Consider the following 17456-nt stretch of genomic DNA (forward strand, 5'->3'; position numbering starts at 1 on the left):
CTCCATATAGCTACAGGAATTGCTCCTTGACCAGTATCAGGTCCTTCCTCAAACATAAGCTTCTCTATACAGCCTTCCCAGAGCACTCTACTTAAAATTAACACCACCACCCCCAAATTAACCCCCAAATCCCTATACTCTTATTTCCCTGTCTCATTTTTTTGCCACATCATTTACCACAACACTATATATTTCACCTAAGCTTTTATTTATTTGTGTAGAAATCAGTTCCACTGAGAAAGGAATTTTTTTATCTGTTTTGCTCCCAGCACCCAACCGTGTAATAGTTTCAACAGTTGTCACATAAATGAATACATAAATGAATGAATGAATGAATGAATGCATGGAAGTACATAGTCCCTTCTGCATCCTCAGCCTCAAAACTCTAAAACGCTCTGTCAAGTATAGATAAGGTGTAAAACCATTTCTTTTCCTATAAATCACCACCATTACCAGTGTACTTCTTGGTGTTAAATGTAAAGGAAGAACTGTGTGACATTTTTCCAGATACCCGCAACTTCTAAATTTTTTTCCTGGTGTCCTCTACTGATGTCAACATCCGATGCAACAGAAAAGTACATATTCCATCCAGTTTGAGCACTCCAAAATCTGGTACACTAATTGGTAAAACACATAAAATCATCAATGAATGAGAGAACACATTTATGTTCTAACCAAAATGGACAAACTCTGTAAGGCTAGAACTGCAAATATTAGATGGATGAAAGCTAATGTACCAAAACGACAGACAAGAGAAAATTGTTTTAAATCTAAGAAGTCATTAGATTCTAAAAAGGAAACACTACAGGAGAGAATGTCTTCCCTGCATACAATACTGGGAATCCAAACCGCCTAAAATTCAAGATATGGAACATTGGATAAGAAACTTGTTCACAGCTTTTGACCCCATCCTCAATTTCTTCTAAGTTTAATTGGAATACTTACCTTCCTTACAGAGAAACTAGGTGTGCTTAAGTGCTCTAACTTTAAGGGAAAGGAAAAAAAGAAAAACAAAACACAGTGCTACATAAATGCAGATCAACGTTACTGCTTCCCAAACACGATCATACAAGCTGCTTCTTTCATACACCCTTCTGTGGTCGAAAACATAAATTTGATTTATGTTTCAGTCACAGAACTGAAGTATTCAAAGTGCTTCGTGGGAAACTGCTGATACGTAGAGACTAATGTCCATTTCAACCTGACGTGAATGTTCAGGTCCCAAAGCTGCCTCGGGCTCGACTTTCCCGACCTCGGTCCCAGGTTCAGATCATGACTCCACCTTGTCTCAGGCCTGGTCCAGACCCAGTCCTTTCGCCACGGAAGGAGTCTCCCCAGTGCAGACGCTCGGTCAGGAAGGCAAAGGCGCACCTCCCAGAGGCCAGGTGTGGGGAGGAGGGCCGGCAGAAGCAGCTGTCCGGCCGAAGCAGCTGTTACGCCGGACACCCTCGGCTGCGCGGGTGGCCGAGAAGCAGGTAGCAGAAGGCAAACCCTCTGGCCCTGAGCAAATCGGCCTGACACTGCCCACCCCACCACCCTCTTCCCCTCCTCGACTCCCCCCGCGATGCCAACGGGCCCTGGAGGAGGAGGCTCCCCGGCTCGGAGGCCGAGACGCGCCCGGGCCCTGCGTGTCCCCCGCCAGGGAGGAGGCTCCCTCCGGCCCCGCACCTGACCTGTCCCCTCGCCTGACGCCCGAGCCGACCGCGGGCCTGTGGGTGTCCATGCGGCTGGGCCGGGTCAGGCCGGAGCGGCGAGGACGCGAGCGCGGGCGGGAGGCCCTGGCGGCTCCGTGTGGGGTGGCGGGAGACCGCAGAGTTGGGGCGCGGAGCGGAGCGGGGCAAGGGAGTAAGACGGAGTGGCTGATTACCTGCGGTCCGGGACAGGGAGTCTCTCAGAACCCAAGTCAGTCCTCAGCCTCAACAACACAAGATGGCCGACACGTCGCCACGCACATCACGTGACAGCGCGCCCGTTCCGTCACGCCCCTTGCTCCGCCCCCGCCCCGCCTCGCCTCCCTACCCGCTCTTCCAGCCTCCCACGACATCCTTCCTTTCCGCTGCCTCCCGCCCCTATTCCCCGGACACGCCCCTGCCCGAGCCCCGGATGCCAGGCTGGGAGAGGGCGGGGCCGCGGCAGGGCGCAGGCGCCTGCGGGTCCCTGGGATGGGGCTTCCTGCCTGCCCTTGAGTTGAGTAGAGTTGGTGTCCAGAGTTGGACTCCGGCCAGACGCCCTGTGACTCACCGTCCTATGCACCCAATCCAGAGCCCTTTCGCTGTTCAAAAAGCTCTTCATCATTTACGAGCTGATATTCAACACTAAAACTTTTTCACAGCTTTTTCACCCAGCATTTTCCTGCCCGTTTACCATCCTAGGGAAAAGGGGGAAACGACGAAAGCTGAAATTGAAAGCAGTATCTCTACTTGTTAACGGTTCTGGTAGAACTGGGATCTCATTCTAGAGTCTTGAAATATGACAGCTGAGAAGGACCATACAGCTCCAACCCCCTTCTCGTACTGTATTAGGGGCTATAACCCTTTTGCCTAAAAATCTCCCTTCTGAGGGAGATTTCCCTTCTGAGGGCTGCCAGATAAGATACAAGACACCAGAAATACTGGGGACATACTTACGCTGAAAAGTTATTCGTTGTTTTTCTGAAATTCGGATTTAACTGGGCATCGTATATTTTTACTTCTATATCTGACAACCCAACTTTTCTCAGTTCATCCTGTTCTTCCTTGTGTATCCAACCCTCTCCCTTTTTTACAGGATCCTTCTCAACAGCTTTTTTTTTTTTTTAAGTAGGCTCCACACTGGGTGTGAAGCCCAAGGAGGGGATTGAACTCATGACCCTCGGATTGAGACCTGAGCTGAGATCAAGAGTCCCTCGCTTAACTGACTTAGCCACCCAGGCTCAGTTTTGTTTATTTGGCAGATAGAAATCACCGGTAGGCAGAGAGGCAGGCTGAGAGAGAGGGGGAAGCAGGTTCCCCGCTGAGCAGAGAGCCCGATGTGTGGCTCCATCCCAGGACCCTGGGATCGTGACCCCGGCGGAAGGCAGAGGCTTTAACCCACTGAGCCACCCAGGCGCCCCTAGGCTCAGTTTTTTAAATACTCAAAAGTTGGGGTGCCTGGCTGGCTCAATTGGTAGAGCATGCCACTTTTGATCTCGGGGTTGTAAATGCAACCTCCATTTTGGACATAGAGTTTACTCTAAAAAGTTAAAAATAGGGGCACCTGGGTGGCTCAGTGGGTTAAGCCTCTGCCTTTTGCTCAGGTCATGATCTCAGGGTCCTGGGATGAAGCCACACATTGGGCTCTCTGCTCAGCAGGGAACCTGATTCCCCCTCTCTCTCTGCCTGCCTCTCTGCCTACTTGTGATTTCTCTTTCAAATTAAAAAAAAAAAACAACTTTAAAAAAAGGTAAAAAATAAAATATTCAAATGTCTTCCATCTTGAAAGTTAATAGTAAAAGCTACAATGCCCCCACCAACGACCTCCCTACCTCTCTGTTCCCTTTCAAACCCAAACTACGAAAAAGAGTTGTTTATACTCACCCAATTTCAATATCCGGCAAGCAATCATCAACCACACCACTGTGGCTTCTATTCTCTCGCCTGCTCTCAGATACCTCAACCTACAAGTTGATCTCTGGAGTTTTTCAGTCCTGACCATGATATAGTACTTTCCCATCTTCAATGTGACTGACCACTCCCTATTTTCTGCAATACTTTATTCCCTTGATCTTTATGTCCTTGATACTTAAAATGTGGTCAATGAGCCAGTAGCATTAGCATCACTTGGAAGCTTGTTAGAAATGCAGAATCTGGGGCGCCTGGGTGGCTCAGTGGTTTAAGCCTCTGCCTTTGGCTCGGGTCATGGTCCCAGCATCCTGGGATCGAGCCCCGCGTCGGGCTCTCTGCTCAGCGGGGAGCCTGCTTCCTCCTCTCTCTCTGCCTGCCTCTCTGCCTACTTGTGATCTGTCTGTCAAATAGGTAAATAAAAAATCTTAAAAAAAAAATGCAGAATCTCAAAAGGACCCTTCACAATCTCATTCTGCTAAACTCTAGACCCATATTATCCCCCTTCCCCTTCCTTTTTCTCCTGAACTTACTGCTTCAGATATGCCCATATTTAAAGGTCCTCAAGGATGCCTGGGTGGCTCAGTCAGTTAGGCATCCTGCTCTTTTTTTTTTCTTTTAAGATTTTATTTATTTATTTATTTATTTATTTAAAGAAAGCGAGCACATGAGCAGGGGGAGGGGCAAAGGGAGAGGGAGAAGCAGACTCCCTGCTAAGCAGGGAGCCCGACATGGGGCTCTATCCCAGGACCCTGGGGTCATGACCTGAGTCGAAGGCAGATGCTTAGCTGACTGAGCCACCCAGGCGCCCCAGGCATCCCACTCTTGATTTCAGCTCAGGTCATGGGATTGAGCCCCCATCAGGCTCTGCACTCAGCATTGAATCTGTTTGTCCCTCTGCTCCTTCCCCTCACCCCCATGCTCACAGGCTCTCTCTCTCCCTCTAATAAATTAAACAAACAAGCAAATAAATAAATACAATATTTTTAAAAATAAAGGTCCTATAATATAGTCAATGCACTAACAATTATGTACATTCAAACTTGATTATTTTAAATTCGATCTTCAGCTGTACTGTAAATAGGGTACTGCACTGTAGTCTCCATATATGTTTATTACTTTCCTGTAATATTTGAGTTACTTAAAAGTATACAAAATGTACAGTTACTAAAAGAGCTACTTTTTCCTTTTCTCTCCCTTTGAAAGGAAGGGGCTTCAGTTGTTCCTACATGGCTAGAACCATAATAAACAATGTACCAGTAACTTGTAACATAAGTATTGCAGTATGTTAGTAACAATCTTGCAGGCTTGTTTTCCAAAGTTCATTTTATTTTGATCAGTTCAGTATATTGCACTAATTGTTTTAGGTATTTTCATTATATGAAATCTACCATGTGTCAGAGATGATTTAGTCTATTTAAGTGTTGAACTGCTAGCAGAACTTGTACATTTACAGTAATTCAGAATTAGTAAGGAAAACAGTTCACCAGAGTTTAGTTTTATATTGAGATGCTCAGGTTGGAAAAAAGTGGTATAAAAAAGCAAAAAAATAAAAAATAGGGAACCTGGGTGGCTCAGTGGGTTAAAGCCTCTGCTTTCGGCTCAGGTCACGATCCCAGCGTCCTGGGATCGAGTCCCGCATCGGGCTCTCTGCTCAACAGGGAGCCTGCTTCCTCCTCTCTCTCTGCCTGCCTCTCTGCCTACTTGTGATCTCTGTCTGTCAAATAAATAAATAAAATCTTTTTTTAAAATATAAATAAATAAATAAATAAATATAAAAAAATAAAGGTCCTCAAATATGCCGTTCTGTTTTAACCTTTGCTTGTGCTATTCCCTCTTGTTACAATGATTTTCCCAACACTTACCCCACTTGCTGCCAATCTGCATAACTCCTGCTCATCTTCAAAAACCTAAATCATATGTTATTGCCTCTGTGAAGCTTTTTTTAATCCCCTCCCTTAGACCACTGACCTTTCCCCTTACGCTGTTATTTTTAAGAAAAAGAAAAAAAAAAAAAAGCAATACTGGGGCGCCTGGGTGGCTCAGTCCTTAAGTGTCTGCCTTTGGCTCAGGTCATAATCCCAGGGTCCTGGGACTGAGCCCTACATCAGGCTCACTGCTCATCTGGAAACCTGCTTCTCCCTCTCCCACTTACCCTGCTTGTGTTCCCTCTCTCGCTGTGTCTCTCTCTGTCAAATAGATAAACAAAAATCTTAAAAAAAAAAAAAAAAGAAAAGAAAGAAAGAAAAAGAAAAAAAAGCAATACTAATGTTTGTTAAGTGCTAACCACCCCATTAAAGACTTGACTTTCATTCTCTCTTGTATTCCTGAGGATGGCACTTTGGTGCACTAAGAAAGCCAACCAGAAAGTCCTTACCTCCTCCAAATTCCAGCCAGGACTTTCTAGCCCAGGCTAACTGATTACTGAGCCCATGTCCCCAACCAGCTTGTCATGCCACCTCCACCTCTCTGATGCTGTGCCACCAGTGCCTGTAATTTTATTTTTTTTTATTTTATTATATATATAATTAAATGTGTGAGATATAATTTAAATATATGTATAATTAAGGTAAAATTTATATACAGTAAAATTAGCATTTGTAGTGGTCATTCTGCAACTTTTGACAAATGCATACAGGTGTGTGTAATACCACTAAAATTAAAGTGCAAAATAGTCCCACCATCCACTAGAGTTCTCTCAATAATCCTTTGTAGTCAGCACTAACCCCCACTCTTGGCCCCTAAACCGGTTATGTTTTCTGTCCTTCTCCTCCTTCTCCTTCTCCTTCTCTTCATGAGTAGCATTTTATTCCATGTATTTGCTTATCCATTTCCCTGCTGAGGGACATTTGGGTTGTTTCCAGTTTGGGGAGATTATTAATAAAGCCGTTATAAATATTCAGAAGCAGGTATTTGTGTGAACATAGGTTTTTAATTCACTTGGATAAATACCTCAGAATGGGATTAGTGGTTATGTGGTGTTTTTAACTTTATCAGAAACTGTGCAACTGTTTTTCAGAGCGTCTCAGCTACATTTTTAGCCCCAGAGTAAAAGCTTCTAGAGAGCAGGAACCAAATCTAAAGGAAGAGAAGAGAGGGAGGAGGAGGGGGAAGGAGTAGTTGACCTTACGTCCTCAGCAGCTGACATTGTCCTAGCATACGGTAGACACTCAGTAAATATCTACAGAATCAAATCAATTCTTGATTATCTACTCTGAGGAAGGGTGCCTTCCCCTCCTGGTATTCATTCCGGTTTTCCAATGTTTCATTAAATCGTGGTTTTAAAGTTACAACAGTAGACTGATACCCACTCTAGTTAGGAAAATAACAAAGTTTCACCCATATTATATCATTGATAGAAACAGAGAAGGTTAATAATAATAGATCACTGGGGGACGGGGGAGGGGGGAAGGAGTACCGAGTTTAACCAGAAGCAAGTTTAGTATGTAACAACTGGTGGATCCACTGCCATAGATTGTATTTTTCTAAAAATGGCAACACCAATATTGTCCATCCAACATACCCCTCTAAAACCTTGCCACTACCCTCTCTAGAGGTAGAATCTAATTCCCTTCCCCTGGGGCTATTATATGTAACTGATAGAATATGGCAAAAGTGAAAGGAGGTGACTTCCAATGCTAGATCACAAAGGTGATAGAGCTTCTACCTTACTTGCTAAAACAGTCTCTTTTGAAGCAAAGAGCTCCCAGATAATAGATCCAAATGGTCTGAGTTCACCGTTCTGTGAAGAAGCCTAGACTATGAGGAGAGGTCCATGTAGCTGCCTCCCACAACAGCCCCAACTGAAGTTTCAGGGGTCTGAGCTACAGATCTCAGAGTCATCCATAGAGAGGAGATCTTTGAAATTGTGGGTTATCACCTACAACCAGCAAATTGCAGAAAGGAAACATATGGAGATAAGACAGGCTCTTGGGAGGAAAACACACAGCTGGTGGCAGAGAAAAGTTACAAGTAGGACCAGGTTAGGAGCAGGAGCCAGTCTTAGAACAGAGGCAGGAAGAAATTGATTGGCAGTGCCCAATCTACAGGATGGTTAAGGAATCTGGGGTGGGGGAAACAGCCATTGAATTTGGTGAGTAGAATTGTCTACCGAGCAGGAGAATAGAATATAAGGAAAGAGTAGGAGATAGGGAAAGGAGGTTGCAGAAGTTTGGAAGTGGATGAAAAGAGAGGATGGATTTGTTGGTGAAGAGGGCAATGGCCACTCAGATTGGGACCCTAACTAAAATTGTTAAGTTCATAACTGAAAACCAAAGAGAAAACACACGTAAGAGAGTGGGGGAAGATACAGAGCCAGAGAGCTGAGCAAACATCAGGGAAATGCTGCTCAGATAACTATGGAAACAGATCCATTTTTATGTTTGAAAACATTTTTATTATAAAAGTGCTTGCATATTTTAAATTCTACTCTCATTTCTAACCTTCAGATGTATACCAAGAAAATTAAATCATAAAAAACTGTCCTGGAATGTAATAAATGTATCCTTTCACATAAATGTCCCATAACATGTCCCAAAGTGTTTTTTTTTTTCATTTTCTCCTGAGTCTTTTGCATATTTAGGAATTCATACTGCAGCTGTCCCAGAGGGTTCCCACACCGATGTACAAACTGCCCTTCTCAGGTTCATGGTGGCCAGACAGTCTCCTTTCTTTTTCACTAACTGTTATAAATAGCAGTAAAGCAATACATGCTTATGGTTTGTACATTTTTAGAATGCAAACACATATAAAGAAAAAAATTTAAATCCCCCCAAGACCTACTCGAGACCCTCGGGTTCTCCCCTACTGAGGTCACCCACTGTTGACAGTTTCTGGTATGGCTTCCCCCAAAGCATTGGATGCAGAGACAAATATGATGTCCTTCTCCATTCTCAGCACCACCAAGTGCTGAGAATATGATGGTCTCCCCAAATCCACTTGATCTCTGACCTCATGCACCTTAGTCTGCATGGGCAGAACCATGATTTTGTATCTCTCCTGTGAAACAAACAAAACAAAAGCTCTATGCATGCTGCTCTGACCCTAACCTTTTCCCAAGAAACAGTACCCCCTGGTGTCCTCCACATGTTTTAAATGACTCCCTAGCTGTGTTCATTTACATGTCTGTACCATAATACACTTAATCAATCCCCTGCTGATAGACAGCCTGATTGTTTCCAGTAGTTTTGCTATGACAAGCAAGGCAGTAATGAGTATCACTCTAAATACACCCCTGCTTGGGCACCTGGGTGGTTCTGTCGGTTAAGCATCTACCTTCCGCTCAGGTCATGATCCTAGGGTCTTGGGAGTGAGCCGCACGTAGTACTCCCTGCTTGGTGGGGAGCCCGCTTCTCCCTCTCCCCCTGCTTGTGCTCTCTCTCTCAGTCAAGTAGAAAAATAAAATATATTTTTTAAAAAGTTGTATACCCTACTGACTGAGCCAGCTAGGCACCCCCAGAGTGTGACTTCTGAAACTAGGTTTTTGGATTTTGTTTTGTTTTTTTTTTTAAGATTAATTTTATTTATTTATTTATATGACAGAGAGAGGGCACAAGCAAGGGGAGCTGCAGGCAGAGGGAGAAACAGGCTCTCTGCGGAGCAGGGAACCCGATGTGGGGCTTGATCCCAGGACCCTGGGGTCACGACCCGAGCTGAAGGCAGATGCTCAACCAAATGAGCCTCCAGGCACCCCTGAAGCTAGGGATTTGTGTGTGTGTGTGTGTGTGTGTGTGTGTGTTTAAAGATTTTATTTATTTATTTCACAGACAGAGATCACAAGTCAGACAGAGATCACAAGTAGGCAGAGGCAGGCAGAGAGAGAGAGGGAAGCAGGCTCCCTGCCGAGCAGAGAGCCAGATGCGGGGCTCAATCCCAGGACCCTGGGATCATGACCTGAGCCAAAGGCAGAAGCTTTAACCCACTGAGCCACCCAGGTGCCCCTGCGTTTTGTTTTTTTAAAGGCTTTATTTATTTATTTGACATATAGACAGCAAGAGAGGAAACACAAACCATGGGAGAGGGAGAGGGAGAAGAAGGCTTCCCGCTGAGCCGGGAGCCCAATGTGGGACTCGATCCCGTGACCCTGGGATCATGACCTGAGCCAAGACAATGTGGCTTATCTCTGGTCTCTTGTATCACCTGTTTGAGGAAGGCCAGCTGCCATGTTGTGAGGACACTCGAACAGCCCGGTGGAGAGGTTCATGTAGCAAGTGACTCAGTCCTCTGGCCAACAGGTAGCACCATCTTGGGAACCGTATGATGGAGCCCCCTCGAAAGGGGATCCTCCAGCCCCTCATGAGCCTTCGGATGACTGCCCCTCCCACTGACATATTGCAGCCTCAAGAGAGACGCTGAGCTCGAACCACCTGGTAAGCTGCCTCTGAATTCCTGACCCTCAGAGACTGAATGAGATGGTAAATGTTAATTACTGTGTTAAGCTACCAAGTTATGGAATGATTCATTAAAGCAAAGATAAATACAATTTTAAGGTTTTTTTTTTAAAGATTTGTTTATTTATTTATTTGACAGAGAGAGAGAGCACAAGTAGGCAGAGCAGCAGGCAGAGAGAGAGAGAGAAGCAGATAACATGGGGCCTGATTCCTGGACGCTGGGATGATGACCTGAGCTGAAGGCAGAGACAGTTCACTGACTGAGCCACCCAGGTGCCCCTAAAATTTTCAATGTTAACAGTCTACCAAATTGCCTTTCAAGAAGGCAAGAGCAGCTGTGCACCTCTACCAATCCCATGAGACAGAGTACAGAAAGTGATTGGTTTCAGGAAGGATGCAGGGGAGGGGAAACTGACCCCTGGAAAGGTCTATCCTTAGCACTTCCCTAAGTTGTAGAACCCTAAGTTGCCCCCCAGGACCCCTCACCAGCACAGGACCCCAGAGATGTCTATGGAAACACTGTTGCTATAATTCAGCCCCGCAGGCAGAGATGTGGCCAGAATCTGGTCTGGTGGGCAGGCAAGGTCCGCAGGCAGAAATCTGAGGAGGGGCAAGGCCACAGATGTCGGGTCATGTGATCCAGCAATCCAGCCTGGAGGGCTCAGCAAGTGGCAGCTGCAGGGGGCGTGGCAGGTAAGCAGGAATCTCCCTGGGCTGGTGGGGTCAGGAGCCTCAAAAGAACAGAGAAGAGAGAAAGAGGGCACCTGCGCTTGGGGCCAAGGCAGCAACCAGAACTGGGCACCCTGGCCTGGGATCCTTTGCCCAAGGCTCAGGAGGAAACAGGATTGCAGTTGTACGAGGTGGAAGATAGAGAGGGAGCCAATTACATCCTGGGCACTGATAAGTACCAGGCTTGGAATCGGCCAGGTCAATGATCATCATCTGGGTTTTACAGGAGGAGGACTGGGGATCAGAGAAGCTAAACTACTAGCTTCCATCTGACTTCAAATCCCATTACATCACACAGCCCCCAGGGCAGAGGCAGAACTGGTTTGTCGATTTGTTGGTTTCCCTATTGCTCAGTCAAAGGACGGCCTTTGGGGAGTAGACTCATCACTTTTCTGTTGAGAAGGATGTCCCCACCATCTCCACTATCCTCACTTTCAGAGCTCTTCCCTCAGGCCAGGCTCCCAGGTCAGGGTGTTTAGAAGGTCCCTGAATCGGTGATAGAGGTCCTCCTTACCCATCTCTGCTGCGACAAACCCGCTTTGTCCTTGTGAAACAAATAGGCAGAGGAGCCTGTCACAAGCCGGGCAGCATGCTAGGTCTACCGCAGTGGGTAAGGCAGAGTTCCTGCCCTTCAAGTTCATTGTCCAAAGAGAAAGAGAAGTGAAGAGAAGGGTATTGCATAATGTCATAAAGAGTACACTAGGGGAAAAACGAAACAAACCCCAAGGGGCATCTCACCTAGCCTGGGCCATCAGGAAAGCCTCCTGAAGATAATCCCTGAGCTGAGTCATCAACAATGAGTCCTTTGCCAGGGAAAGGGAGGAAATAGAGTGTGCCAGGTGGAGGAAATAGTCGTGCATAGCTCTCAGGAACCCCACTTTCTAGGAACCACTAGGTATCCTGTGTACCTGGAGAGCAGTTTGGAAGGAGGGATGGGAGGAAGGAGAGGTAAGCTTTGGGACAGGACAGGTGAAGAGGGACTAGATCCCAAAAGTGGGGGAAGCAAAAATTGAAGCAGAGATGTTAGAAACCAATGTTATCCTAACTGCAGAGTGGCCCGTCTGGGCAAATGGGGGCAGGGAAAGCAGCCAGGAGGCCATGGCAGAGACCCAGAAAAAAACCAACGAAGGCCATGGCCATGGCCACAGAGGGGAAGAGTGGGAGCTGTGGGCAAGAGGCATGAAGAGAACAACATCTAGAGAACTCTGTGATCAAGGTGGAGCAAATAAGTCCTATCCCTGGTCTCCAGTTACATGGTCCAATTATATGTCCTTTTTTTTTTTTTTAAAGATTTTATTTATTTGACAGAGAGAGAGAGAGTGAGAGAGCGAGAGCAGGAACACAAGCAGTGGGAGTGGGAGAGGGAGAAGCCCGCCTCCCGAGGAGCAGGGAGCCAGATGCTTGGCTTGATCTCAGGACCCTGGGACCATGACCTGAGCTGAAGGCAGATGCCCAATGACTGAGGCACCAAGCGCCCCTTATTTGTCCTTTTTGTCTTCAGTTCTTCTCTGTTACATTTTCTATCATTTGCAGTCATGAGTTTTTAGCTCTTGCATGGGCCTAGCTGTCCAGAGAGGCCATGGATGTTTAAAGTAATTATACCGAACCAGGACCTGATCCCAGGACCCTGAGATAATGACCTGAGCTGAAGGCAATCACTCAACCAACTGAACCACCCAGGTGCAGTCTCAGATTTGCAGAACTTGGGACAAAGTACACTTCCCATATATCTCTCTCCCCCTTCCCATTACTAACACCTGACATTAGTGTGCTATGTTTGTTACAGCTGATGTGCCTGTAATAATATCTTATCATCAAGTGAAGCCCATAGTTTATATTATGCTTTTTAGTGTTGCGCATTGTGTTTTGACAAATGTGGAACGACCTCTACAGGGTCACTACAGGACCACTAAAATCCCCCGTGTTCCACCTAGTCATCCTGCCCCCTTTCCCTCTCAAGTCAACTTTTTTTAGAAAGATTTTATTTATTTACTTGACAGACAGAGATCACAAGTAGGCAGAGAGGCAGGCAGAGAGAGAGAGAGGAAGGGAAGCAGGCTCCCCGCCGAGCGGAGAGCCCAACGTGGGGCTCAACCCCAGGACCCTGGGATCATGACCCGAGCCGAAGGCAGAGGCTTTAACCCACTGAACCACCCAGGCGTCCCTCAAACCGACTTTTTAACTTCCGTTTTCGTAGTTTCCTTTTCCAGATGTCATACTTGGAATCATACTATGTGTAACCTTCCCAGACTGGCTTCTTTCACAGCACGATGCATTTTAAGTTTCCTCCATCGTTCTGTGACTTGACAGCTCAGTTTTTTTCATTGCTAGTATTTCTTTTCACGGCTGAATTAATATCTCGTTGTACTGATGGACCAGTTTATCCATTCACCTACTGGAAAGCATTTTGGCTGCTCCCAAGTTTTGGAAAATAAGAAATAGCTGCTAGAAACATTCATGGGCGGGCTTTTATGTAGACAGAGAGAGATTCTCAGCTTGTTTGAGAAAATGCCAAGAATCATGCTTCCTGGATTGCTATGGTCAGATGTCTCCATCTCTTTGTTGTGTCCACTTCCTTGGGTAGGGAGGCTGGAGGGTGACCCTACCTGGAAAAATGATGCCAAAGAATCATAGGTCTTGGTTTTGGGCAAAAACCGCAATGACAGGGAGCCTGGGTGGCTCAGTGGGTTAAAGCCTCTGCCTTCAGCTCAGGTCATGATCCCAGGGTCCTGGGATCGAGCCCCGCATCAGGCTCTCTGCTCAGCAGGGAGCCTGCTTCCTCCTCTCTCTCTCTGCCTGCCTCTCTGCCTGCTTGTGATCTCTGTCCATCAAATAAATAAATAAAATCTTAAAAAAAAAAAAACCCACAACAATCCTCCCTGGGGAGCTATGGGTGTTCTCTTCGGAGAGAGGTTCTTACTCAGGTCCCTAAATGCCCCAGAATCTACATAGGAAGGTGGGAGGGCTCATTGGCCCTCATCAGAGTTTCAAAGGGTCTAGGAAGCAAGAGAAATTAAGCTTCGGATTTTATCTGTGGCTTTTCGGATTTTATCTGAGTCCTCAGTGATGAGAAGGGGAAGAGCGGCGGCAGACTCACGATCTCAGTATGTAGAATGCCCCTGAGGAAAGCTGACCCTCTAGTTACCACTCCTTTTCTCCTTTTAAAAAAAGATTTTATTATTTATTTGTCAGAGAGAGGGAGCGAGTGAGTGAACAGAGAGCACAAGTGGGGGAAGTAGGCTCCCCACTGAGCAAGGAGCCCGAAGCGGGAATCAATCCCAGGACCCTGGGATCATGACCTGAGCAGGAGGCAGATGCTTAACCCACTGAGCCACCCAGGCATCCCTCTAGTTACCACTTCTAACTCTACTTCCAGGAATTGGTGTCAAATAGGAGCCTGGGCTGGATGTGGCCCCTGCAAAAAGTGCCCTCCTCTCTCCCTCCAAATCGAAGAAGACTAGAAGCACCTGGCTGTGATGGCAAAGTGCACTTGCACAGTTTATTTAAAAAGAGACAGCTGTAAAGTAGAAATGCAGATGTTTTCCTGTGGCAAAGACAGCAGTTACAAAAGAGAAGTAATAAATATGATGCTAGGAAGTATTTGTAAAAATACAGCAAACCCCTGGTATTTGCGAGCCATCCCCAAAACACCTAACATGAAAATTTGCACTGGGGTAAGAACAGCATCACCTCGACATCTTGGGAACAAAAGTTGGAAACTGGCCAGATGAGGACGGTCATGACCTTAGGGATTTTGAAAAGCTCTGGATTTGTCACTTGGGAATGTAGGGGTCTGCTGGATTAGAATTTGCATAGTCAGACTTAACAGGGATTCTTCTACGCATTAATATCACTTCTGATTATTTTCTTATTCTTACAGGTAAGTTGCACAGTATTTAAGAGTACGAGGGAAGGCTGAAATGAGAAGACATGAAGGGAGGGGGACTGAAGAGGGTGGGTCCATGGGGAATGCTAAGAGACAGGAGAAAGGTGATAGGAAGGAAGAGAATATTCTATTTTTCTACTGTTTTGTCACCTCAGCAGCATGCCACTCCCCCTGTTGAAGAGGGGACAGGCAGTGGTCCAGCCTGGCTTGCCTTCAACCTCACCATCATTAAAAGACAGAAGATGCAAAAGCAACTGGCAGAATCAGGCTCAGAATGGAAACTGGGAAGTTGGATAAGAAACAAAATGAGGGTCAGGGGGAACCCAGAGAGGAGAGGGGCAGAGAATCACCCAAGAAAATGGGGGCAACATTAACATCAGAGCCCTCCAGGGCTCCTCTGAGGACCATCAAAGAAAGAAATACCTGCACAAATTAACACTCTCTGATGCAGAGCGGCAAAGGGACAAGGAAAAAGTACAAACTGCCAAGTAGAGGCACAATCTGGCTACAGAGGAAGGAGGGCAGGAAAGAGAAGCAAGGGGGCCAGTTGGCTCATCCCAGGACCCTTGGGAGGGGCTCCCACACAGGGACAAGAGCCTCCCCTGCCCCGCCATGAGGCTGCGGAGTTTGCACTGGGTGGTGGGTGTGGAGGCTGGGTAGGGGTGGGAGAGGCAGGGGTGAGGGTGCCCAGCCAGCTCTCTCGGGGGCATCTGTGAGGCAACTGTGTGGATGGAGGTCAAGGTTGCTTGACTATGTGCTGAAAGCCGCCTTGAGCTCCCGGAAGGCAGCTTGGCGGAGCCTCCTCTTCTCCTCCTCCCGCTTCCGCTCATCTTGCTCGGCTTTTAGCTCAGCTTCAAACTTACTGGCACAGGACAAAGCTTGGACCTGCAGAGAAATGGCAAAAACAAACCAACAGACTGAGGGAGAGGAGGAGAAACTTGGGAGATGGAGCAGCTCATCTAACAGAACTCAAGTTGGCTAGAGCCGTGTGACATGGGAACCCGAACCCGGTCCTGCTTCGGGGCAGGACCCTCCCATCCCCCAGAGCAAAGACTTGTCTTCACAAGTTCGCCCAATCCACTACTGACGATGCCATCCTTCAACTGCCCCTGTGTTATATACAGGGTTCCACCTGCCAGGGCTGGTCTTTCCACTTCACTTCTTTTCCAGGACACTGTTTCATATCCTGCCTATTACCCACTCCTATGTCAACCTTACATTTCACAATAATATTGTTTTGTTCTAGGGGGAGAAAACCAAAACCAAAACTAATGAACCCCCTGCTGGGATTCTGATTCCAACTGCCTCATTCTGCCGGTGGCAAATGGATACCTTTACAATAGATCAATCATTCTGAATTGACTTCGGAGTATTATGTGTTTTGGAGGATGTTGTGAATGGGATTTGGTGCCAATTCTTTAAACCTTTTATCTATAATAATACCATTATCAGATACATCCACCTTAAAACCCTGTATTCTGGAACTGATTCCTCCCCTGCCCCCCACCAGTGTCTCATCAATGTGGTAAAATTCCCAAACCCGCTGGGTGTGCACGTTATTTTAGTAAAGATTGCCAAACTGCTCTCCAAAGTAGCTGTTCCAATTTACACCCCCACCATCACGGAATGTTGAGTACTCATTTCCCCACAGCCTCGCCAACGTTTATCAGTAACCTTTTTCCTGTTTGCCAATCTGATAGGGAAAAAAACCCACAAACCTGGCACCTTCTTTTATTTCCTTTTTGCTGAATTACCCCTATTTCTGGGGTTTCCCACTTCTCCATTCTTTACAAATTTAGACTTGGTCCCTTGTTACATATTTTTCAGTTACTTAGTCTTTTGCTTGTCTAACTTCAAGGTTATCTGAGGCCATGGGAATATTTAAATTATGATACCATCAAAATCTTCAACCACTTCCATTTTGGCTTTTGTCTCTCTCTCCCTCTAACCAGGCTCCACACCCAAGGTGGGGCTTGAACTCACGACCCCAAGAACAAGGGTCACATGTTCTACCAACTGAGCCAGCCAGGCTCCCCATGGCTTTTCTCTCTTATGTCATGTTTAAAGTATTCTATATTCCAGGGCTCTAAACCCATTTTCCTCTCCTATTTTTCTGATTTTATTTTCCCATTCAGCTCTTAAAGTCACCTATGCTGTATTTAGTGAAGGAATATTATCAATTAGAAGGATTTTATCTCATTTTCCTAAGTGGAGAGCCAATTTTCTCAATGTCCTTTTACCGAACAGTCCATCATTTTCCCACTGATTTGAAAATTATCTTTTTCATGTACTAAATTCTCACATGAAGGTCTGTTTTTACTGTTTTCTATCCTGTTCCACTGATTTCATTCCTGCACCTGCACTACATTATTTAATATTACTGCTTACAGAATGCCTTGATATTGAGGAAAATATCCCATTATGTTGACTAAGCACATTCTTTTCATTTTTTTTTAAAGATTCATGTATCTTTTAAGAGATTTATTTATTTGAGAGAGAGAGAGAGAGAGAGAGAGAGAATGTAACCATGCACATGAGTGGTGAGGAGGGGCAGAGGGAGAGGGGAAGCAGACTCCCCCACTCCCTTCCCCCCCCCAGCACAGAGCCCAATGCAGGCCCATCCACAGCCCGGAGGTCACGACCTCAGCTGAAATCAAGAGCAGGATGCTCAACCAACTGAGCCACCCAGGCATCCCTATTTATTTTTTTTAAGTAGGTCCATGCCCAGCATGGATGAAGCCCAACATGGGGCCTGAACTCATGACCCTGAGATCAAGACCTGAGCTGAGATCAAGAGTCAGATGCTTAACTGTCTCCATTCAGGTGCCCCTCTTTTCATATTTTTAAATGTCTTATTATGAATGAGTCTTTTTT

The 17456-nt window shown here is 46.2% G+C and overlaps 2 protein-coding genes across 4 annotated transcripts in view; both read right to left on the minus strand.

The window, feature by feature from the left end:
- GIGYF2 (GRB10 interacting GYF protein 2) overlaps window positions 1-1962 on the minus strand; it is a 145952-nt gene extending 143990 nt beyond the window's left edge. Inside the window, exon 1 of one of the 3 annotated variants that reach the window (XM_080797888.1) lies at window positions 1868-1962. The gene's annotated coding sequence lies outside the window, so the exon portion shown is untranslated. The remainder of the gene's footprint in view (window positions 1-1867) is intronic. The other 2 variants (XM_080797890.1, XM_080797889.1) reach the window with 2 other exon arrangements.
- An 11897-nt stretch (window positions 1963-13859) lies between these two features.
- Window positions 13860-17456, minus strand: part of EFHD1 (EF-hand domain family member D1) — a 41016-nt gene continuing 37419 nt past the window's right edge. The window contains exon 4 of the mRNA XM_080799348.1: window positions 13860-15467. Coding sequence (XP_080655474.1) covers window positions 15333-15467 — 135 coding nt within the window. The 3' untranslated portion in view covers window positions 13860-15332. The remainder of the gene's footprint in view (window positions 15468-17456) is intronic.

Source organism: Martes martes (genome assembly GCF_963455335.1).
Source record: "Martes martes genome assembly, chromosome: 3".
Lineage (NCBI taxonomy): Eukaryota > Metazoa > Chordata > Mammalia > Carnivora > Mustelidae > Martes > Martes martes.